Genomic DNA, 26,049 nt, shown 5'->3' on the forward strand with positions numbered 1-26,049 from the left:
TTAGGTGGCTAAGAAAATAATAGATGCCCTTGAAGATCAACATGGCCTTCAGCATGTGTTGAGACAATAAATGTATTAGGAATAGTCAGCATGGCTTTGAGCGTGGGAAATTAGGTATCACAAATCCGATGGGAGTTTTTTGAAGAAATTGCCAAGAAGGGCAGGGCTGTGGACGTTGTCTATATGGACTTTAGCAAGGCCTTTGACAAGGTCCCAAATGATAGGTTACAAGTTAACTCACATGCAATCCAGGGTGAGCTAGCCAACTGGATTCAAAATTGGGTTGGAGGTAGTAGACAAAGGTCATTGTTGAGGGTTGTTTTACGAATTGGATGCCTGTGACATGCAATGCCACAGGGGTCCATGCTGGGTCCCATGCTGTTATATACATTAACGATTTGGGTGACACTGCTAGTAAATTTGAAGCCAACTCCAAAATATGTGGTATAGTAGACAGGGAGGAACTATATGTTTACAACAAGATCTAGATTAATTGGGAAGGTGGGCCAAGTAATGGCAAATCAAATTTAACTATGACATGTGTGAGGTATTGCACTTTGATATCTCAAACTAGGGCAGGACCTGCACAGTATATGGTACATATCCTGTACCATATCCTGTACTATCCTGCAGAGCAAAAGGATCTGGAAGGGCAGGTGCATGGCTCCATAAATGTGGTGTCAGGTGGACAGTGTTGTGAAGGAGGCCTTATCTTCACAATGTTATAAAGGGTATGGCAAACAAAAGATTAGTCCATTCATGTGATGTTTCGGTTATTTCAATTGCAAGAAACTGTAACTAATGTTTTGGTACTTCAATTTGGCAATATACCCAGCAGTGTTCATAGCATTTAGTTCTGGTGATTAAAGCAAGAATACTGTACCTTGGAAACTTGAGCGCACCGACACAATGTGACAACATCCAAGAAGGAAAATATTCTATAAAAACAAAATCAAAATATAACACAAATTGTAATTGCAAACAGATCCTAACAAAATGCCATTCTACAATAATGGCCATCAGATTTTCAGTATTCATGCTACAAAAAAAATCTTAACTGTTCTTGCACTTTTACTACAAGCTAACCATAAAAGTTATTACCGGTGTAATTACTTTGAATTTTCTGAGGGAGAGAACATGCAACCCCCCTCTGTAATTTCCACAAATGATTGTCCCCTTCCTTGGTCACAGTTAGAGTATTTCTGAGATCTCTTGGCTCAACTTTCTGGCACATCCAAATACAAAAGATTTATAGACCGCATGGATGAACTATAAAAATTGTTCATCACTGTAAAAAATTGTATCTAGACTTTGAGAAAGCCTTTGATAATGTCCCACAGGAGATAAGTGGGCAAAATTAGAGCAGGTGGTATTGGAGGTAGGGTATTGACATGGATAGAGAATTGGTTGGCAGACAGGAAATAAAGAGTAGGAATAAACAGGTCCCTGTCACAAAGGCAGGCAGTGGCGAGTGGAGTGCCGCAAGTCTCGTTGCTGGGGCCGCAACTATTTACAATATATATTAACGATTTCCTCAGCTCCCCTGCTGTCTCCTCCCACCCTCCAGCCTTCTGGCTACTCCTCCTTTTCCCTTTCTTGTCCCCCCCCACCCCCACCCCCGATCAGTCTGAAGAAGGGTTTCGGCCCGAAACGTTGCCTATTTCCTTCGCTCCATAGATGCTGCTGCACCCGCTGAGTTTCTCCAGCTTTTCTGTGTAACCTTAACGATTTAGATGATGGGATTAAAAGTAACACTAACAAATTTGCAGATGAAACAAAGGTGGGTGGCGGTGTGAACTGCAAAGAGGATGCTAACAGTTTGCAGGGTGACTTGGACAGGTTGAGTGAGAGGGCAGATGCATGGCAGATGCAGTATCATGTAGATAAATGTGAGGTTTCCCACTTTGGCGACAAGAACATGGAGGCAGATTATTATCTCAATGGTGTCAGATTAGGGAAAAGGGAAGTGCAACGAGATCTTGGTGTCCTTGTACACCAGTCACCAAATGTAAACATGCAGGTACAGCAGGCAGTGAAGAAAGCTAATGGCATGTTGGCCTTCATAACGAGAAGAATTGAGTACAGGAGTAAAGAGGTCCTTCTGCAATTGTACAGGGCTCTGGTGAGACCACACCTGGGGTATTCTGTGCAGTTTTGGTCTCGTAATTTGAGGAAGGACATTCTTGCTATTGAGGCACAGGTTCACGAGGTTAATCCCCGGGATGGCGGCACTGTCATATGATAAAAGATTGGAAAGACTGGGCTTATATTCACTGGAATTTAGAAGGGTGAGAGGGGATCTTATAGAAACGTATAAAATTATAAAATGACTGGACAAGCTAGATGCAGGAAAAATGTTCCCAATGTTGGGGGAGTCCAGAGCCAGGGGCCACATTCTAAGAATAAAGGGGAAGCCATTTAAAACCGTGATGAGAAAAAACTTTTTCACCCAGAGAGTTGTGAATTTGTGGAATTCTCTGCCACAAAAGGCAGTAGAGGCCAATTCACTGGATGAATTTAAAAGAGAGTTAGATAGAGCTCAAGGTGCTAGCGGAATCAAGTGATATGGGGAAAAGGCAGGCACGGGTTACTGATAGTGGATGATCAACTATGATCACAATGAATGGCGGTGCTGGCTCGAAGGGCCAAATGGCCTTCTCCTGCACCTATTTTCTATGTTTATGTTCTAAATAGTGGCAACAGAATCTTGAATTATATACAGATTTAATGCAAATAACTTTAAACATTTAAGGTTTATTACATATAACACAAGACAATTTAGTACAAATACAAGTGTTTACAACACATACTGCTCCAACAACATTTGGACAGGTGTTAAAAAGACATTTGGACAGGTATATGGATAGGATAGATTTCGAAGGACATGGACCAAACATAGGTAGGTGGGACAAGTGTAGATGAGGCATGTTGGTTGGCGTTGGCAAGTTTGGCCAAAGGGACCCTTTCTATGCTGTATGAGTATGACAAATGCACAGATTGGTCACGTTCAGGAATTACAAAGCTTTCCACAATTACTAAACTGTGAATTAAATTAAATTATAGAAAGGCCCAACATTTAAAATTTCAGGTCCAATATCTTTTCAGAGACCCTGGAGGGAGCAGAGATTAAAAAAAAAAAACACTGAATGCCAGATTAAACAAATGTATGGTATGGGAGATTAACTTTGTTCAGAAAGAATAAAAAGATCATTTTAAAAATAAGGTCGAAGAGCAGGATGCCTCTCTGATAAAAAGGGATTTCTGATTTGATATGGGAAGTTCAAGAACATACAGTTTTAGTGTGCAGGTATTAATGGTATTTGCTTTCTCTTTAATGCAAAATGTTTGCAAGCTTCCTTACAATAGGACAAGATTTGAAAAACTACTAACCATTTAAGTCCTATTTGTACGTCAACAAGAATGTACACAACTAAGATTGGGTACAATCTATAAATCCAGCGCAATTAAAGGTAATTCACCCATTTAAAATGGCACAAAACATGATAGCTTCTACCATTTGCAATATTTGGACCAATTACATATGCCGTATTAAATTATTGGTAAAAGGATGCCATTTTTCAAACGGATCATAAATGGCAAATAGATTAATTCACAACTTGCAGAGTGAAGGCTTTGTTGTCCTTAAAATCTTCATGCATTTAAACTCTGCATTTTTCCTTCAACTGTAAGAAAACAGGGGACTCAAAACAAGCATGCACAAATATGGATATCCCAAACCTTTTTGAAAATGCTTGCTGCTGATGTCCTCAACATGTTGAAAAGTCATCTAAAAGACAATTGTCTGGACAAAGTGCTAAAATATGTCGCCGAAAAAAATCGCCAAGTGGGACAGGCCCGTAAGACACCAGATGGAGACAGAAGAAGGTGGCATTATCTAAGTGGACTTAGATACCATGCGGTATTTGAGAAGGTCCCTCATGGTCCAAACGGTTAAGTACATGGTGCATTGGCCAATTTTATCCACAATTGGTTTCGTGAGAGGAGTCAGAGAGCACTGGGGGAAGTTTGCTTTTCTGATTGGAAGTCTGTGATCAGCGGTGTACCATGTTTCGCCAAACACATGCGTTCTGTCTGCCAAGATTTGCTGGATCTCCAGATTGCTAATCATTTTTAGCACAATTAGGCCATTCGGCCCATCATCTACTCCACCATTTAATACTGGCTGATCTACCTCTCCATCCTAATCCCATTCTCCTGCCTTCTCCTCATAACCCCCGACACCCATACTAATCAAGAATCTAACCATCTAGGACTTAAAAATATCAATTGATGGCCTCCACAGCCTTCTGTGACAATGAATTCTACAGATTCACCACCCTTGTCCTACATTGTCTTACTGTCCTACATTGCTAGAGTGAGGGTAGACACGAACTGGAGGAAAAGCACCTCAAATTCCGCTTGGGTAGCTTACAACCCCACGGTATGAACATTGAATTCTCCAATTTCAAGTAATACCCTTCTCCTTTCCAGGCCCCCCTCTCTTCCATGGGCAATCCCCCCACCCTCCAACCTGGTGCACAGTCATTTGCTCTGTGTCTTCAATGCTGGAACCTTTGTTGTTTTTAATATATACTAGACCAAGTGCAGACCCGTTGGGTCTGTTCCCCCAATGTGCGGTTGTGGGGGGGGGGGGGGGGGGGAGGCGGCATGCAGCATCACACACACTAACTATCCCCCCGCCCCCCGCACCCACGCTAATTACCCCCCTTGATATTATATTAATATTATTAATTTGCTCCTTTTACCCCATAACCACCCTATCTACTGACGCATAGCCCCCAACTTGCAGACACACCTAGAGAGATGGAGGCGGGGGTAGAGAGTGAGGGCAGAGAGAGAAGAGGCAGAGACACAGAGAGAGGGTCAAGGGGGAGAGGGGGGGGCGAGGAGGAGAAGAGGGAGGGTGGGTGAGAGGGGAAAGGTGGGGGTGGAGGGGAGGAGAGAGAGAGGGTGAGAGAGAGGGGGAGAGAGTGGGGAGAGGTGTGGGGAGGGGGGGGGAGGGGAGGGGAGAGTGGAGGGAGGGGGAGAGGTGAGGAGCAGGGAGGGTGGAAGGAAACGGGGTAGGGGGTGTGTGGAGGGGAGGGGGGTTTAGGGGAGGGACGGTGGGGGAGGGGATGGAGGGGAGGAGTGGAGAAAAAGAGAGAGGAAAGAGGAGAGGTAGAGGAGAGGGGGAGAGTAGAGGGGGGAGGGAGGGGGGGGGGAGAGGGGGGGGTAGAGGGAGGAAGGGGAGAGGGAGGGGGAGAGGAGAGGGGGAGAGAGGAGAGGGAGAGGTGGGAGAGAGGAGGGGGGAGAGAGAGAGACAAGGGGGGGAGAGAGAGGGGGGGAGAGGGGGGAGGTGAGGGGAGAGGGGGTTGAGCTGAGGGAGGGGGTATGAGGGGGATGAGGAGAGGGAGGGTGGGTTTGTGGAGGGGGGGAAGGGAAGTTGATGTGACCGGGGAGTAGGAGGGGAGGGGGGGAGGGGGTGAGGTGGGGGAGGGGGGGTTAGGGGGGGGTGAGGGGACAGTGGAGGAGGGGATGAGAGGAGAGGGGAGAGGAGGGGGGGAAAAAGGGGGAGGGAGAGGGGAGGGGGGATTGAGGGGGGCGTCGGGAGAAAGTGGTCAAGGAGAGGAGAGGGAAAGAGCATGAGTAGGGGGGAGAGTATAGAGAGGGGGAGGGAGAGAAGAGGAGGAGGGGGGGGAGAGGAGAAGGGGGGGGGGACAGGGAGGGGTGGGGGGAGAAAAAGGAGAGAGAGGGGAAGAGAGGAGAGAGAGAGAGCCTTTTTTATTTCAAAACCCAAACCCCCCCCAAACAACCATTTGCAGGCAGTGCTTTTTTACTTTAACCATATTCTCATTTTCAAACCACATTAAGGGTACTTAGTCACAGTTGTGTGGACATGTGCAGTGTTATTCACAGCTCAGAGAAACGTGACCCTCTGCCTTCCTCCAGCTTGCAGACTAATTGAGGCACACCACTTCCTGGTTTTATAGTCCCTCCCCCATGCCGCAAGCAGAGAGAATGGGGAATTTTGTAAAATCATTAATATCTCTGTCATTTTTCATCGACGGGAAAAATCCTCGGCACACATACGGCGGAGGGGGGCTCTGAGCGAGGTGGCCAAAAATGACGGCCGTAGGTGGCGGCGTTCTCTCGGAAATCGCAGCACAGATGGCCAAAACCGGTCAAGAACAGACTTTTAGTAATATAGATAGATAAGATTAACAACATGGATGCAAATGTAAATGGTATGATTACGTCCAGGATGCAGATCAGAGGGAAAGGGATGGTTGACTAAGTCTGAAGAATTCTGACCTGAAACATCACCTATTCCTTCTCTCCAGAGATGCTATCTTCCTCTGTTACTCCAGCATTTTGCGTCTATCTTCAGTATAAATCAGCAATTGCAGTTACTTCCAACATAGTTATTTTCGTGTGTTGGGCTGAGTCTATGTGCCTACGATGCTGCTACAAGTGAGATTTTCATTGTAGAATCAAGAAACTGCCGATGCTGGTTTATCAAGGAAATACATAAAATGCTGGAGTAACTCAGTAGGTCAGGCAGCATCCCAAGAGAACATGAACAGGTGACGTTTTAAGTCAGAAACTTTCTTCATGCTGAAGAGATTTTCAGTGTACTTGTACTTTGTGCAATTGATAATAAACTTGACTTAAAATCACTATCTGAAATGTCTCCACTTAAAGCACAAGTAAAGGACATCTACATTATAAAAAGTCAGGATGATACAAATACATCGATAGATGCTCCTGAACACATCATCAGTGATGTAACCTGGGGTCATTGGGTGTTTCGGGTCTTTCAACATCAGACACCCTGACCCAGGCGACCCAGCCGTGGTTGATCAGACCACGACTTGTGTTCAGGTGGCATTTGCTCCTCCCCATGGACCTCCTCTCCTGATCCAGAGACATCTCGAGGCCTTCTCCGCTGCCTCTGTGGTGTTCTTGATGGCCCTTCTCCTCCCCACTCCGTTGATGCCCAGTGCACTCAAGGCTTATTAGAGTGATTGCCCTGCAAAACCTCTGCGGCCAACCTCGATGGGCATACACCTTGCCTTCCAGCCCTGCTTGTGGCAGTCTATGACCAGTTCTTCATACTTGGCCAACTTCCTCTCGTGGGCCTCCTCCAGACGGTCCTCCCACGGCACTGTCAGTTCCAACAAGACGATGTTTTTGGTCGCCTCTGAGACCAGGAGGATATCTGGCCTCAGGGTGGTCGTGGCAATGTGCTGTGGGAACTTCAGCTGTTTCACCAGGTCTACGGAAAGCTGCCAGTCCTGCGCAGTCGCCAGGATTCCTGACGGATTCCTGGCTGCTGTGGTTCTTGGCAGCTGCACTCCGGCCTTCACAAAGGTGATCATCTGGAGCCTATTGTTGACAATTCCAATAAAACTCCAATTTAATGAGCCTCTTTTAACCCATGTTACAAACAAATTGGATAACATCCAAATTTGAAAGCCTCATATGTTATAGAGAACACTTTAAGGTTGGAGTAGTACCACTGACCTGAAATTGAATTTCCCACTTTCAATCATCCTATAATCCATTAGTTCAAGGTAGAAACTTTTAGAATGAGAAACAATACAGACTTGGCAGCATTCTGTACTTCATAAGAAAAATAATTCAACTTCATTTTATTTGGATTGAATGACTTACTACTTCTAATAGAATCATTCCAATTGACCAAACTACATGAAAGAACCATCCTTTCACCACCATTCTACACATAATCCACCTCAAGTAGTTATTGAAATCTTCTATTGAAATGTATTATTCCTACTTTCATTATACCTTGTCAGTGCATTCCAGATCATAGGTGTTTTCATTAAATTACCCTGATGAAAACATCACACTCCCACAATTTTAACTTAAAAATGGTTCCTTATGGTTTCCAATTTTCTTTCATTTATCCTTCCATTAAAATCGTTCATGGCACCCATCAAATCAACAATCTGGAAAGGAATGGTCATCCTTTGGGCTTCAAACCCTGCATCAATCCTACACACAAGAACACAGATGCTCAAATGATTGTTGCTCGAGATTAAAGAATCAGCAGTTTTTTGTGAGTCTATCAAATCTAATCTTATAGACCACCCCAACTTCCTTGATTTCTCCTTTTATCGCTGGTAGCATTCAAGCTGAACTCCTGTGCACTCTCCCTCATGCACTGAACATTAAAAAAAATAGAAAGTAATATCCTTGGTGAACCTTACACTTTTCATAAGCTTCCATTTTAATTTTCATATATATTTAGCCATCCAGGAAACCATATCATTAGATCAACTATATCCCCCCTCATATGAGCATGACAACATATCTTTGAAAGGCCTCCTACTCATTCATTTACTATATTACTGGCAAATCTGATTCCAGGATCAGATTCCCTCCTTCAATTTTGTATCTTTACACACATTTTCTTGTCCTTTTCTAGGTAAATGGATAGGAAAGATTTAGAGGGATATGGGCCTTACACAGGCAAGTGGAACTAGTATAGATGGCATCTTGGTCGGCATGGCAAGTTGGGCCAAAGGGCGTGTTTAGGTGCTGTGTTACTCTATGACTCTAGGTGCTACAAATCTGGTGACATTGCAAATACCGTTACATTAATTCTTCCCCACTAAAACATGCTTCATGACTTCCTTCAAATGCCAGAACCTCCTACCTTTATTAGACAATAGACAATAGATGTTTGATGAGATACAAATGTAATGGCTAAATTTAAAACTTGCACTACAGATGAGCAAGACTATTACAAAAAATAGGCAACATGGTTGATCGCTATTGAGACAGAATTGAAAATTAGATGTTATGGTAAAACTGAATGAAGCCCTTGTTGAAGTACTTGGGAGTACTGATTATTGTATGGGGTACTGATTACTGTATGGGGCACTGATGAGTGCGGCAGAGATTTACAAAGATGATAAACAAAAACCAAAACACTGCGAGAGACTTGGGGTCAATCTGGAAAGGTCTTGACCCAAAAGTTGACTGCCTTTTTCCCTCCACATATGCTGCCTGTCCCACTGAGTTCCTTCAGCAGATTGTTTTTTGCTCAGGTGCATCAGATAAATTAAGTGTCAATGTTTCTTAGCAAATGAAAAATTCAAACACAAGGTGATAAGAATCAATTTAACATAAGAGGAACATCCACATACGAGGAAAAGATGAATATCATTTTTTTAGATTAGATGAGATTAGATCCTTTATTTGTCATTCTTTAACTAAACTTTTTTCCCCCAAAATAAAATGACAAATACAGCTATCACCACTTGGATACAGACCCATACAAAGATTAATCTCCAAATAAAATACACCAAGCAGAACAAAGCATTGTTTCCACTAAATGCGTGGATAAACACAAGGCAATTTCTTATGAATACATGTTCTTACCTCAACAGAAGCTCTTTGGGGAGTTTTTTATTGATGAGCGATTCATCATTGCTTGAAAAAACCTAACAATCAAGGAACAAAATGATCAGAGGACCAATATTTAATATGAACTTACAAATCATCTTTGAATCCACATTCATTCCACCCTTTAAATATACTTGTTAAACATTGGAGACAACTCAGTCACAGCTTGTTTGGATTCACAGAAAACGGACAAATTATAAGCAAACAAACAAGAATTTATAATTATTATAATCTATATTACTAAAAGTCTGTTCTTGACCGGTTTTGGACATCTGTGCTGCGGTTTCCAAGAGAACGCCGCCACCTACGGCCATCATTTTTGGCCACCTCGCTCAGAGCCCCCCTCCGCCGTATGTGTGCCGAGGATTATTCCCGTCGATGAAAAATGACAGAGATATTAATGATTTTACAAAATTCCCCATTCTCTCTGCTTGCGGCAGGGGGGAGGGACTATAAAACCAGGAAGTGGTGTGCCTCAATTAGTCTGCAAGCTGGAGGAAGGCAGAGGGTCACGTTTCTCTGAGCTGTGAATAACACTGCACATGTCCACACAACTGTTAGTAAGTACCCTGAATGTGGTTTGAAAATGAGAATATGGTTAAAGTAAAAAAACACTGCCTGCAAATGGTTGTTTGGGGGGTTTGGGTTGAAATAAAAAGGCATTCTCTCTCTCCCCCTCTCCTCTCCCCCCCCTCTCTCCCCCTCACTCGCACCCTCTCTCTCTCTCTCCTCCCCTCCACCCCACCTTTCCCCTCACCCACCCTCCCTCTTCTCCTCCTTGCCACCCCCTCTCCTTCTTGCCCCTCTCTCTGTCTCTGCCCCTTCCCTCTCTGCCCTCACTCTCTCTACCCCTCTCCTCCTCTCCCCCCCCCCCTCTCCTCTCCCCCCTCTCACTCTCCCCCCCCTCTCCTCTTCCCCCCCCTCTCCTCTCCCCCCCTCTCCTCTTCCCCCTCTCCTCTCCCCTCTCCCTCTCCTTTCCACTACCATCCTCTCCCCCTCCTCCTCTACCCACCCTCTCTCCCCCTCTCCCCTTTTTCTCCCCCTCTCCCCCCCTCTCCTCTCTCCCCCCTCTCTCTCCCCCCCTCCTCACCCCCCTCCTCCTCTTTCTCCCCTCCTTTTCCCTCCCACACCTCTCCCCTCCATCCCCTCCCCCGCCGTCCCTCCCCTAAACCCCCCTCCCCTCCACACACCCCTACCCCCTTCCCTCCACCCTCCCTGCTCCTCACCTCTCCCCCTCCCCTCACCTCTCCCCCTCCCCTCACCTCTCCCCTCCCCCACCCTTCACCTCTCACCCCCTCTCTCCACCCCTCCACCCCCACCTTTCCCCTCTCACCCACCCTCCCTCTTCTCCTCCTCGCCCCCCCCTCTCCCCCTTGCCCCTCCCTCTGTGTTTCTCTGCCCCTTCTCTCTCTGCCCTCACTCTCTACCCCCCCCCCCCCCCCCCCATCTCTAGTTTGTGACTGCAAGTTGGGGGCTATGCGTCAGTAGCTAGGGTGGTTATGGGGTAAAAGGAGCAAATTAATAATATTAATATATCAAGGGGGTAATTAGTGTAAGTGCGGGGGGGCGGGGGGATAGTTAGTGTGTGTGACGCTGCATGCCGCCTCCCCCCCCCCCCCACAACCGCACGTTGGGGGAACAGACCCAACGGGTCTGCATTGGGTCTAGTAATTATTTTAAAAGTGAATAAGATTGCCATTTTTAAATGGAGAATTCTTGGGTAGTTACCAACAAGCATTTTAAACCCTTCTGCCAGAAAATAAGTTATTGCAGTTGTTGTAAATTATTTTGATTATATTAGAGTTCACCCTAAATTTACATACAAGGCAAAATATATGTAATAATAACAAAGAACAAAGAATTAGTTGCTCAGACGTTGACATTTTCAGACAATCCAATGCTATAAAGTTTTGAAGAGGCAAATCAGGATAACACAAAGTTATGAAGGTTATTTTGCCCATTGTCTGGATAATCTCTTCCCTGAGAAATCCAGTTAGTCCCACTCACTTATTCATTATTTGTCTACTTGCAATGTTTTTTTTTCATTTATTTATTCATTCAATTCCTTGTGCCGACTACTACTGAATCAGTAACCACCTCATTAATAGTACATTTTAAATTAAGAGTAGGTTCGCCTCTGCATGTAGCCAAATAGGACAACAAAACATTAGGTGAATCAGCTACCTTCCTGCTGAACTTGTAAGAGATGAGGTGTTGCTCACAACTCGTCTCTCCTGACTGCTCAAAACTACCCCAGCGATTATTAGCGTGGCTGCATAAAGAATGTAATGGAACGCTCTCCACATGCCAAGATGGGTGCATCATCTACACTCGTGACACTTAATGCCTTTAAGGACAAGGAGTCATCCTTCATGGGCAACTCAACAACCTTCTCTGAACATTTACTTCCTCCAGCAAAACAAGACAGCAGCATTAACCCCCTACTCAGGAATCTGTAGGAAAATGCCATGGTTCTTCAGACTGCAGCTTCAAATCTACCGCTAGAAAAGATACAACGGGTGTGGGAATACCAATACCTTCACATTCATCGTCTATTTAAGCAATGTGTAGGAAAGAACTGCAGATGCTGGTTTACATCAAAGGTAGACACAAAATGCTGGAGTAACTCAGCGGGACAGGTAGCATCTCTGGGGAGAAGGAATGGGTGATGTTTCGACCTGTAAGGCAGCAGCTCTTCTGCAAATGACCCTTTATTGTCCCATTCTTATTTAAACTAAAACTCACACAATAGTGCAAAAATTGTTTCGCTATGACTTCATCAAGGCACTCGATAATTGGAGTAAGACATTCTTGCTGATATACTCAAAACCTCTTGGAATGAAGGCCAACAAACCATTTGCCATATTAACTAATTTCCACTAATCGAACATAGGAAGCCAATGGATTTCAGAAAGGCATTTGATAGTGCCCTAAGGTAGGCTGATTCAGAAGATTAAGAAGCACGAGGTTAACAATGACTTGGTCGTGTGGATTCAGAACTGGCTTACTGATAGAAGACAGAGGGTTGTGGTGGAAGGATAATATTCAGGCTAGAGGTCTGTGACCAGTGGAGCTTCACAGAGATCTATGATGGGGCTTCTGCTGTTTGAGATATGACTTGGACGTAAACGTAGATGGGTTGGTTAATAATTTTGCAGATGACATCAAGAGTGTTGGGGTAGCAGACTGTGAGGAAAGCTGTCAGGGTAAATAGCGGGATATAGATTAGTTACAGAAATGGAAGGAAAAATGACAAATGGCATTTAATATGAGCAAGTGTGAGGTGTTGCAGTTTTGGAGGTAAAATGTAAGGGGCAAATATTCAATAAATGGCATGACACTTAACAACACTGATATACAGAGGAATCTTAGGGCAGGGTTCGAAATTAGCGGTTGCCCGGTTGCCAATGGCGACCTAAAGTGCCGTCAGGCAACCTAACAGCCGTCCCATTTTGCCCGGCTTGGCAAGCAACTCTGAGCGGCCCCCTTCTCTCTCTCTCTGTGTCACTCTCTGTCTTGGGCCGCCGGGTCTCGGGTCTCCGCTCCTCATCCGCCAGCACGGCAGGCCGCCTTGCACATGCGCACTGCTACGGCCAGCACATCCTTTCCCCTGTACATGCGCACAACCACGGCCAGCGCATCATCAGCTGCCCTGTACATGCGCTCTGCCACGGCAACTGGTCGGCGTCGGCCACTTTCTCCCTCCCTTTGCATTGTGGGAGACCTGGCAGCCATGGCAGTCTGGTCCCTGCGACCACTGAAAACCAACGCAGATCACTCCCTGGAGCTGGAGTAACTCCCTGGAGTAACTATTGCTTCTGGTTTCCTGGTCCTCCAAAAATATTCCAAATGGAATTTATCCCACCACCACCAAACTCCAAACTCGGAAAATAATAGCTTATTGCACTTTATTGTGTATATATATATATATATATATGGTCTTGTGTATTATGGTGTATATATGGTCTTGGTATTGTGTGTATATATACCATGGTATATAGACCATGTGTGTATATATATACCAATGGTATATAGACACACTGAACTTTTATCTCCTGTTCTGAATTATGTTTACATATTCTGTACCAAGCAATAATTTCATTGTCCTATCTGGGACACATGACAATAAAACTCTCTTGACTTGGACTTAAGCAAAAAAGGGTTCTTGGGAAAAAAGAGTAACTTAAATTTAGTTGCGTCTAGTTGGGTAACTATGGTAGGGTGAAGACTATTCTATGCTTTAATTGCGCGGGGGAACTCCATGGAGCTGCCAGCATCTCTGGATAGAAGAAAGTGGATGACGTTTCGGGTAGAGACCCTTCTTTACATTTCCTCTGGTTTTAGTGTTTTTAGTTTAATTTAAAGATACAGCGTGGAAACAGGCCCTTCGGTCCACCGAGTCCACGCCGACCTCTGATCACCCGTACACTAGTTCTATCCCACACATTAGCGATATAAGTCAAGAGTCAAGAGTGTTTTATTCTCTCACGTCCCAGTTAGAACAATGAAATCCTTACTTGCAGCAGCACAACAGAATATGTAAAATATAGTACTCTGTAAACAATGTTATAAACGAGAAAACAAAACAGTGTATATTTATATATGAATATATAAGTATATATATAGAATTTACCTCCTGGGATTAATAAAGTTCTATCGTATAGTATTGTGTGGGTAGGAAGGAACTGCAGATGCTGGTTTAAAATTAAGATAGACACAAAAAGCTGGAGTAACCCAACAGGTCAGACAGAATCTCTGGACAAAAGGAAAATATTACGTTATGGGTTGGGTCTGAAAACAGTTCCTGCATAACTTTGGAATGTGGAAGAAAACAAGCACCCGGAGAAAACCCATGTGATCAAAGGGAAAAGGAGCAAACTACATACAGACAGCACCCATATACAGGATCAATTCCAGGCCTCAGGCAATTTTAGGCAGCAACTTTATGGCCAATGTGCTGCCCCATAGTCTTGAACTGAATTAAAACATACAGTAGCTGTAAAGGGGGACATTGTTCACTTAGAGATTTAAGACTGAAAATGGATAGTTCTTTTTTTTAGTAACCAAAGTTATCAACGTATAATTTTTTGTGTGTTGGAAAATAAAATATAGTGGCACAGCTGGTAGACTTGCTGCCTCACATGCCAGGGATCTGTGTTCGATCCTGTCCTCGGGCACTGTCTGTGTTGAATTTGCACATTCTCCCTGCAAGTGTGTGGGTTTCCTCCCACATCCCATTGGCTTTGTAGGTTAACTTGTCTCTGTAAAATTGCCCCAAATGTGTAGGGAGTGGGTGAGGAAATTGGCATAACAGAACTTGTGTGAATGGGTGTGGGATCGGGAAAAAGAAAGGAAGAGGCGGATCATATTTGTTTCAGAATGCTTCAATCTACAATAACTGAAAATGTTATTCAGTTCTCATAATTTTTAAGAAAGTTATGGGCTTTTATGTCAATTGACAGTCCTAGATCACAGCTTTTGTGTTGTTAATGGAAAAGCTATAGGGAACAAGATGCTAATTTCCAAGTATGAAAATGACCATAACTTTTTTAATACTGAAGATATGAAAGTTAATTAGGTATCAAATTAGTTATTTTTATGCTTTATCTGATGGGATAAATCACAGGCTTGATTTTTAACATCTCAAAATATTCTAACATCCCTACTTCATGGCTTGGTTTTTGCTCTGACATTCACTGTCAACTGTGGAACCTTATATATACAGGCGTGTGCCTTTCAAAATCATGTCCAATCAATTTAATTTACCACTGGTGGACTCCAATCAAGTTGCAGAAACATCTCAAGGATAATCAATGGAAACAGGATGAACCTAAGCTCAATTTTGAATGTCATAGCAAAGGGTCTGAATACTTATATAAATGTGATATTTCAGTTATTTCTTTTTAATTATTTTGCAAAAATTTCTACGCATCTGTTTTTGCTGTTTTATTATGGGGTATTGTGTGTAGATTGATGATTTAAAAAAACAAATTTTAGAATAAGGCTGTAACGTAACAAAATGTTGAAAAAGAGAAGGGGTCTGAATACTTTCTGAATGCACTGTAAATGTTGGAGAACAATATGTTGGATGTGGAGACTGATGGGGTGAAAGGTGACGACCAGGGAAACTCTGTCTGTGGGGGGTGGGGGAGGGCGAACGCGAGCTGAACTGCAGGACACAGAGGAGAAATGTGATGGCCTTGTTGATGACAGAAGGGTGGAGAACGTTTTCTTGAGAATGAGGTCATCTCAGGTGTCTTAGTATGCAGCACCTCATCTTGGGAGCAGATGCAGCGGAGACGGAGGAATTGAGAGTAGGGAATAGGCAGGGTGGGAAGAAATGTAGTCCAGATAGTTTGGGTACTCGCATGGGCCCAATCTATGCCTGCCGCTTGGTCGAGTACGTCGAACAGTCCTTATTCCAGGCATACAATGTCCCCATCCCCCAACTCTACCTCAGCTACATTGACAATTGCATTGGGGCTGCCTCCTGCACCCAAGCAGAACTCATGGACTTCACCACTAACTTTCACCCTCCCTCAAATCCACATCAACTATCTCAGACACCTCCCTCCCCTTTCTTGATCTCTCTGTCTGCATCATAGGAAACAGACAATCAACAGACATCTATCACAAACCTACTGACTTCTCCCAGCTATCTCGACTACACTTCTTCTCACCCTGCCTCTTGGAAAGATGCAATTTCCTACCCTCAATTCCTCCACCTTGCCTCCCGCCCTTCATCCCCCACCCCTACTTTTAGTCTAACGAAGGGTCCCACCCCAAAACGTCAACCATCTTTTTTCTCTAGAGATGCTGCCTGACCTGCTTAGTTACTCCAGCACTTTGTGACTATCTTTGGTATAAATCAGCATCCCAGGAAGCCCTGGCCCTTGCTCGGCCGAAAGGAAGACCCGGCGGATGATAGCTTCAGCGGGAGCCCACTGAGCCGGTCCCTGGTTGTCCCCGAAGATGGGAGGATGGAGCTGGTGATGACGTCGGACAAGAGAGCGGCCAGTAGGAGAGGAGAGGGAACTGTGCCTACTGTGCCCTCGAGGTTGGCTGAAGAAGGCAACCCTGAGAAGAAAGGTGGACGGACAAGCAGAGGGTCGTCATGTCCAAGGAAGGCGGTGGCTGGAGACCTACAGCAGTCTGGGACTTGCCTGGAACGGTCACCTCTCATAAGAACTAGAGTGTGGAATGGTGCCAAAACAAACGGGCTCAGTAGATTATTTCTGTACACTTGCTAATCTTCGATTAGGGGTATGGCAATACCCTACTGAACTGCTTGTAATAAAAATAATTTCACTGTGTGTTAGCACTGCGCACGTGACAATAAAAGCCCCATTGATTCTACATATCGTCTAAAGAACAGTTTATTTCCCACCTATCAGATTCCTGAACTAATCATCTATCTCCCTTCCTGTAGGTGGTGCTGCATACTCTTGCTCTTATCTCCATCTCATTTGGTTATTCCATTATTGAACATTAGTTTTTTTCATTATCGAGTATACTGTGTATTCCTTGAGCTTCATGTGAACAATGAATCCTGTGAGCTTCATTGTGCCCCGTTATATATGACAATAAAGTAATCTGAATCAGAATCCCAACAAGGGACCTGTGTACCTCTTCACTAATCTCTTTCAGTTGTAGAAAGTTTACAGTCTGTTTTCATGCCTCTATCAAGTTACACCCTCTCACTAAATCTCCCTACTCAATATCCTTCCCTTGTAAAAATCATATTTTAACCTAACACAGGTTAGGCCTGCTTTTATTTCAGGCAATTTTATTTAATGTATCTTTGGATCTAAAAACACCATTACTTGTCTTGTTAACTTTGGTTGGATCACCATTTATCTTACATTTTTGTGCCAAAATATACACTATGCAGTTCCTGCATTCATTCTTTAAATGTTAACTGGGATGGGGAGGAGGGGGGAGTGTGGAGTCAATCACAAATTGCATTTATTGATAAGGAACATTGCTGCAAGTAAAATAGAAGGCTTGGATTTTAGTAAGGCCTTTGTAATTTTCCTTATCAGCCCCTTCCAGGGGCTCCAAAGAGAGTAGTTTTCAATAGCAATGGCTTACAACTGCTGCATAATTAGTCTACCAATTAAATATGAAGCAAGAGATTTCCTGAATTTGTAGATTGATGATTTTCCAACTGATTCTGAAGATTATGGTATTTGAACTCTCATTAATCTGAGGAGAATGCTACCCAGGTGGTTCCACCCCTCAGGCAAACGCAGTGCCGTTGTGGTCTGGTGGACTGACTTCTAATTTCTAGAGGCCATATAGCAGTTCTCAGAAACTACCTTATACCTCCCCCTTGACCATGATGAAACCACTGATGAAAAATAGCTCACTGGCTCTCAGAAAGTTACAGATCTCATCACGTCAGGTGGGCAAAAATGCTGGAGAAACCCAGCGGGTGAGGCAGCATCTACGGAGAGAAGGAATAGGCGACGTTTCAGGTCGAGACCCTTCTTCAGAATGATGTTGGGGGGGTGCGGGAAAAAGAAAGGAAGAGGCGGAGACAGTAGGCTTGTGGGAGAGCTGGGAAGGGGAGGGGAAGAAGGGAGAAAGCAAGGACTATCTGAAATTGGAGGTCAATGTTCATACCGCTGGGGTGTAAACTACCCTATTCCTTATCTCCATAGATGCTGCCTCACCCGCTGAGTTTCTCCAGCATTTTTGTCTACCTTCGATTTTTCCAGCATTTGCAGTTCTTTCTTAAACAACTAATCATCACATCAGGTGATCTCCACTCCAGTCTCCAACCTGATTAAAGCGGGAGGTGTGTGATTGGGCTGGTATCTCTTTCCCAAGATCCAGAAAAACCAGCAGTGCCCTGCTAGACCCATAGCTTCTGGTTATTCTTGGCCCACCAACTTGTCTCTTCATACCTCGAGTCGAACCGGTTTACCGTCGTTCAATACCTTCGCACCTACATCCAAAACATCTCTCAAGTCCCCCACCATTTTTTACAACTTCCAGTTCCCTGGCCCCAACCACCCCACCTTCACTGTGGACGTCTATAGTTTATACAACCAGTCCCCCATCAGAATGGCCTTCGGGACCTCTGCTTCATTCTGGAACAAAGTCCAACCAGATCCCCTCACTAACTCTCATGTACTTCTCGCAACAACTTCACATTTGATTCCTCTCATTTTCTCCAAATCAACGGTGCAGCCACAGACACTTCCATGGGCTCCAGTTAAATCTGCTTTTTCACTACGTATGGACAATGGTCCTTGTTCCATACCTAATCTGGCACATTTCCCACAAATCTTTCTCCACTGTATCGATCAGCACATTAATCTGCTTCTTGAACTCATCAATTTTATCACCTTTGCAACTAATTTCTACCCCCTCCTCAAATTCACTTGGACCATTTCTGACACATCTCTTACTTTCTGGATCCGTCACCATTTCAGGTGACAAACTATCCACTGATATTTACTGTAAACTTACTGACACCCATAATTATCTTGACCACACCTCCTCACACTCTGTAGGCACACCATCTCCCTTTTCTCAATTTCTGCTTCTCCACATCGGTTCTCGAGCTGAGGCTTTCTATTCCAAGATTTCTGGTGTCTTTCTTTTTCAGGAAAGTTTGTTTTCCATTTATTGATAGGGTCCTCACATACTTCCTCCAATTTCTCCCCTATCTTGATCTCACTGTCTCCATCACAGGAGATTATCGACCGCCGTCTATTATAAACCTACTGACTCACACAACTATCAAGACTACACTTCTTGCCACCCTGCTTCCTGCTAAGACCCTATCCCCTGCTCCCAATTCCTCCATCTATGCCACATCTAAGCCCAAGGTGAGGTGTTCCATACTAGGAAATCCAAGATGTCCTCATTCTTTAGGGAACTGGGGATCCCCTCTTCCATCAGAGATGAGGCCCTCACACGTGTCTCCTCGGTATGCCACAGCTCTGCTCTTGCTCCCCTTCCCCCTAGTCACAACAGGCACTGGTCCTTACCATTCACCCCATCATCTCGCATACAACACATAACCCTCTGACATTTCCCACCTCCTAAGAGATCCCATCATTAGTCACATTTTCCCATCACTACCTCTTTCCGTCTTCCGCAGGAACCAGAGACCTCCATGTCCCTGGTTAATTCATCTCCTCCCACCAAAACCACTCCCTCTCCAGGTACCTTCCCCGACAACCGCAGGAGATACAACACCTGCATATCTTCCCTCTACTTTGTCCAGGGACCCCAACAGTCCTTTCAGCTTTGGCAGAGGTTCACTTGCACCTCCTCCAACCACATCTATTATTCCAGATGTGCTCGTACACATCGGCGAGATAGAATGTGGACTGGGTGATCGTTTCGCAAAACACCTTCGCTAAGTCTGCCTAAACCTGCCTGATATCCCGATTGCCAAACACTTTAATTCCCCTTCCCATTTCCACACTGGTCTTTCTGTCTTGGGTCTCCACCATTGTCAGAGTGAGGCCAAACGCAAATTGGAGGAACAGCACCTGATATTTCACTTGGGCAGCTTACAACCCAGTGGTGAAAATATTGATTTCTCTAACTTCAAGTAAATCTTGCATCCCCCCCTCTATCCATCCCTCCCTCACCCAAGTCGTACTAGCTATAAAGTTGTCTTGTTGAGTCTCATTATCTGTAACTCATTTTCACCTAGCCCCCAGCTAACAATGGCCTGTTTCTTTTATCATTGTTACATTTTTTGCATTTCCTTCTTTCCCCCTCGTTCTATATGTCTCGATATCACCATCTGTATATCTTGTTTCCCTTTCCCCTGACTCTCAGTCTGAAGATAGGTCTCGACCCGAAACGTCACCATTTCCTTTTCTCTACTGAGTTACTCCAGCTTTTTGTGTCTATCCAAATCGTTAATGTCGATAACAAACAACAGCATCAATTGTTGTGGCACACCACAGACCAGAGGCTTCTAACCCAAAACACAACCTTTAACTCCATCGTTCAAGATCATTTTGAATCGAGTTGATTGGCTCAGCTTGGATTCCATGTGATCTAAACTGCCGGACTAGCCTACCACGTGCCTACCTAGGCTTGTCAAAAGCTTTGCTAATGTTCATGTTGCCCACATCCACTGCCCTGCCTTCATCAATCCTCGGTGATCATTTCCAAAAACTCTGATTTGTGAGACACTATTTCCCATGCACAAAGCATTGCTGACTATCCTTACCCAGTCCATGCCTATCCAAATGCTGGTAGATCCCATCCGTAAGATTCCCTTCCAATAATTTTCCCTTCAATGACGTTGGGTTCACATTTCCATTGCTCCTTGGTTTGCCCTTGCTGCTCTTGTTAAATAATGGTACAACACTGAGCACCCTCCAGTCTTCTACAACTTCACCTGTGGCTAAAGATTCTCTCCGCAAATATCGCTGCAAAGACCTCTGCAAGTTCCTCCCCATTTTCAGCCAGTTCGAGGTGGCACGTGGTCAGGCCCAGGGATATATCCACCTTAATGTGCTTTAAAACCAACAATTCTTACAATTTGGTAATTTGCATATGCTCTAAGAGCACAACTCCAATGCTTCAATTCCATAGCTTCCACGATCTTCTCAGTTAAAAAGTGAGAAACAATATCCACCATTTCTTTTGGCTCTGCACAAAGCCGACCATGCTGATCATTAAGGGTTCTACTCTTCCCCTGCCATCATTTTACTCTTAATATACGTAGAATAGATACTAGCACACATGAAGTATCTATTCTCTGGAACATCCATGGGCCTTCTCTCAGCCCTGTTTCTATTTTGGCTATAATGTCCTAGTTCACCGATCCAAACCATGCCTGTGTTTCACCTGTAGCATTGAAGCCTCTAGCATTGAAACAAATACAGTTTAAACCATTGTTCTTTCCTCTCTTTCTTGTTCTCTTTGACGGCAATGGTATTTCCCCCAACTTCTTGGCTGTTATAGACAGTGAAGAAGGCTGTCAGAAGATACAGCGAGATATAGATCAGCTGCAGAAATAGGTGGAGAAATGGTAGATGGCATTTAACGCAAGCAAGGGAATGGAGGGATATTAATTACCGGATTTCCCAGCAATAAAGACGCTATTTTTTACCCAAAAATAAGGCAGGAAAATTTACCTGCGTCTTGGAGGCGGAAGGTTAGGTTGTTAGCCAAGAAAGATTGAATTGGCTATCCCTCAGTACAGCAACATCAAGAACGATGTTGCTGTACTGATACAGGTGCGTCTTCATTGCCGTGTAATACGGTATGTGCAAGTAGGTAGGAGATGATCTTGCCATCATGTTCGGCACAGACATTGTAGGCCGAAGGACCTGTTCTTGTGCTGTACTGTTCTGTGGTCGACTTCTCTAATGCTTCTTGCCTGAAGCCAATTTACATGTAGCTCAGGCAAATAATCCAAGGTTTGCCTTTGAGCCTTTGCTTTGTAATTTGGTGCTTCAAACTGACTATGCAGAATCTCTTTTCCTGTCTCAAAATAAATACTCTGAATAGACATCATTAGAAAAACAGGTATTTGGTGATATTAATTTTAGAGAAGGGCCTAAAAATGTGTGTACACTCAAAGGGTGTTGGGGTTGGGGCTTTGACAGGAAAAGGGAAAAAATAAATTCATAAAAGGGCAATTATTTAAATGTAAAAGAGAAGAAACAACATGTGATAACTTTAGAGTTCTTGACTGGCAACACCATTGTAAAAATATCCTATTGCATGGTGGCAACAAATAAGGCAATTTAAAAAAAATCAATATTTAATTGAAACAATGAGGCAATCCTGCTACTTCATTACATATATATGTGATGAAGTAGCAGGATTGCCATATCACTTGTATATACAACCAGACAATGCTACAAAAGTACCTACCAAACTATTGTCGGTTGAATGCCACATTCAAAAACATTAGCTAATTTCAAACATGAATGGTTAATATCCCAGCTATAGTATCTGCAAACAAACTAATCATCCTCTTCACTAAATTCAGGCTTCAGCTCACCTATCAATTATTCTTCATTGATCCACCACCTCTCACAAACAGGGTCTTGATGGGATTGACTTCAAATGACTGCCAGATTACAACATCAGAAATGCTGTGTCTCACAAATCTGATACGTTTTATTTTAAAGAGGTCACTAAAAGAGGATTGATGAGGGTGTCATGTCTATATGGACTTCAGCAATGCCTTTGACAAGATCTCACATGGTAGGCTTCTCCAGAAGACTAGATCACATGAAATGTAAGGTGAGCTAGTCAACTGGATTCAAAAGTGGCTTGGTGGAAGGAGTCAAAGGGAAGTTGTGATGGGTTGTTTTTCTGATTGTGTGCTGCTGTGGCAAATGTTGGGTCTGTTGCTGTTTGTATGTTAATGATTTGGATGATAACGTAATTAATATTGTTAGTGAATTTGCAGATTACACCAAATTTGGTGGTTTTGTAGACAGGGGAAGAGTATCAAAGTCTATAACAAGATCTAGATCAGTTGGGATGGTGGGCCAAGAAATGACAATGGAATTTAACTCTTGACAAGTGTGAGGTGTTGCAGTTTGCTATCCATACCAGGACAGTGTTGACACTGTAAATGGTAGAGTCCTTGAGAGTATGGCAGAAGAGATTGATCTGGGAGTACAGATGCATGGTTCCCTAAAACTGGCCAGTTAGGTGGGCATTATGGTCAAGAAGGAATTTGGCCTTCATTTACCATCATTGGGAAAGGTGTTGAGAACAAAATTTGGGACATCATGATAAAGCTGTACAAGGTATTGGTGAGACCGCACTTGAAGTATTCTGTGCCCTTCTGATCAGCCAGCTGTAGGAAAAATGTTATTAAATTAAAATGGGTGGAAAAGAGATTGATCAGGATGTTACCTGGCAGGCAGACTTGAGTTACAGGGAGCGGATGGGATTATTTTCTTTGGATCAGAGTAGGGGGTGATCTTATTGAGGTGTACAAGTTCATGAGGGGCATAGATAAAGTGGTTGCCAGTCTTTTTCCCAGGGTAGGGGATTCTAAATTAGAGAGCATAGGCTTAAAGTAAGAGGAGAGACTTTTCTACTCCGAGGGTAGTCTGAATCTGGAATGAGCCGTCGGAGGAAGCCATGGAAACAGATTCAGGTACAACTTTTAAAAGTTGGTCAGGTAAATCGATAGAAGGGTTTAGAGAGGTAAGAACCAAATCCAGGCAAATAGGATTAGCCCAATATGCCAACTTCGTAGGCATGGAGGAGGGGGGGGGCTATGTTTTTATGCTGTACAACTAGCAGTATCTCAAAAAATATGACAAATCAAAATATATACCTACAATTGAAATAGAAAATTTAAAAGCCATTGCTGCATATGTAACTTTAAAGTTTGCATACGTGATCATGTACATATATAAGGAAAACCCAAGATATTAATTAATTCACCTTTCGTTATTTATCCCTGGCATTTCTATGAAGCCGAATGCTCACTCTGAAGGCACCTGTCCATCAGCAACAAGTATCTACGTAGTCCAAAAACTAATGGCAGCAAACATCGCCCCCAAAACACTGAACAAACACCGACGAGACGTGAAGGCAGATGACCAAGATCTTGTAGATTAGAAAGAGCGATTTAAAAGACAGAACGGGAGGAAGAGGTGAAGAAATTGTGAAGGAGATGCAGATGAAAGCTGAGCAGTTGTGGGGTGATTACATTCTGGGGATGCCAGAGCTCTCCACAATTAGGAGTTCGCAGAATCGATGCACTAAATGATTGTTTTGCAATGGGTTATTTCCTTCTGGAAACGCCTCTTAGTTTCCAAGACAGTGGCCGGGCCGTTGCCCGTGTCCCCAGCCCAGTGTAGCCCAGCCCAGTGCAGCCCCGGGCCGCAGCCTCTCCACGCCAGGCCGGGGACCGGCAGGCCCCGATAGCATCGGCACTACCGCCGTGGAGGGAGGGGGGGAGGGGGGAGGAATACACACCCACTGTGGGACCGACTAGCGTGGGAGAAGCGCTCACCTCAAAGCGGCACCTAGTGATGCCGTTCATGGCCGCCGCCGCCGCCCCTCGCCGCTCCAACATGGACACGGTCCGCCCGGCCCGGCCCGACCCGACCCGCCCGGCGCCTGACGTCAGCCCGTCAGCACCAACACCAGCACCAGCACCAGCACCAGCCAGGCAGCGCTGTAGATGCTGGTCCACACCGAGTGGACACACACACACACACACAGTGCTGGAGTTACTCAGTGGGCATAGTGCTGGAGTTACTCAGTGGGTCAGGCAGCATCTGTGGAGATGGACACACACACACATAGTGCTGGAGTTATGGGACACATCACTGTGATAGACACACAGTGCATAGTGCTGGAGTTACTCAGTGGGGTCAGCAGCATGGACACAACACAGTGCTGGAGTTATGGTCAAGCACACTGTGGAGATGGACACACACATATGCTGGAGTTACTCAGCGGGTCAGATGGACAGCATCTAGTGTGGAGATCAGCGGGACACACACACACACATAGTGCTGGAGTTACTCAGCAGGTCAGGGCAGCATGCATCTGTGGAGATGTGATAGACACACACACGGAGTTACACACACACACACACACACATAGTGCTGGAGTTACTCAGCGGGTCACGCAAAATCTCAGGAGATAGACACAGAAGACTGGAGTTATTCAGCAGGTCAAGCAGCATCTGTGGAGATGGACACACACACACATGCATAGTGCTGGAGTTACTCAGCGGGTCAAGCAGCATCTGTGGAGATGGACACACACACACACATAGTGCTGGAGTTACTCAGCGGGTCAAGCAGCATCTCTGGAGATGGACACACACACACACACACATAGTGCTGGAGTTACTCAGCGGGTCAGGCAGCATCTGTGGAGATGGACACACACACACAGTGCACAGTGCTGGAGTTACTCAGCGGGTCAAGCAGCATCTGTGGAGATGGACACACACACACACACACACACATAGTGCTGGAGTTACTCAGTGGGTCAGGCAGCATCTGTGGAGATGGACACACATGCATAGTGCTGGAGTTACTCAGAGGGTCAAGCAGCATCTGTGGAGATGAGATGGACACACACACACACATAGTGCTGGAGTACTCAGCAGGTCAAGCAGCATCTGTGGAGATGGACACACACACACACATGCATAGTGCTGGAGTTACTCAGCGGGTCAAGCAGCATCTGTAGAGATCGACACACACACACACATAGTGCACACACATAGTGCTGGAGTTACTCAGCAGGTCAAGCAGCATTTGTGGAGATAGACACACACGCACACAGTGCTGGAGTTACTCAGCGGGTCAAGCAGCATCTGTGGAGATGGACACACACACACACATAGTGCTGGAGTTACTCAGCAGGTCAAGCAGCATCTGTGGAGATAGTGCTGGAGTTACTCAGCAGGTCAAGCAGCATCTGTAGAGATCGACACACACACACACATAGTGCTAGAGTTACTCATCGAGTCGGGCAGCATCTCTGGAGAGAAGGATTAGGTGACGCTTTGGGTCGAGACCCTTCTTCAGCCTGAGAGTTAGGGGAAAGGGAAACGAGAGATAGAAATGGTGATGTAGAGAAATATAAAACAAATGATTGAAAGGTGTAAAAACATAACGATGATAAAGGAAA

At 44.6% G+C, this 26,049-nt stretch overlaps 1 protein-coding gene across 2 annotated transcripts in view; it reads right to left on the reverse strand.

Annotated features, from left to right (window-relative positions):
- fbxl2 (F-box and leucine-rich repeat protein 2) overlaps positions 1–26,049 on the reverse strand; it is a 144,832-nt gene that overhangs the window by 78,865 nt on the left and 39,918 nt on the right. The window contains exons 1-3 of one of the 2 annotated variants that reach the window (XM_055633816.1): positions 24,410–24,533; positions 9,409–9,470; positions 884–938 (exon numbers count right to left, since the gene is read on the reverse strand). In XM_055633816.1, coding sequence (XP_055489791.1) covers positions 884–938; positions 9,409–9,470; positions 24,410–24,472 — 180 coding nt within the window. In that variant the 5' untranslated portion in view covers positions 24,473–24,533. Of the gene's footprint in view, positions 1–883; positions 939–9,408; positions 9,471–24,409; positions 24,534–26,049 lie in introns of those variants that run through there. The other variant, XM_055633817.1, reaches the window with a different exon arrangement.

This window comes from Leucoraja erinacea, chromosome 4 (genome assembly GCF_028641065.1).
Source record: "Leucoraja erinacea ecotype New England chromosome 4, Leri_hhj_1, whole genome shotgun sequence".
Lineage (NCBI taxonomy): Eukaryota > Metazoa > Chordata > Chondrichthyes > Rajiformes > Rajidae > Leucoraja > Leucoraja erinaceus.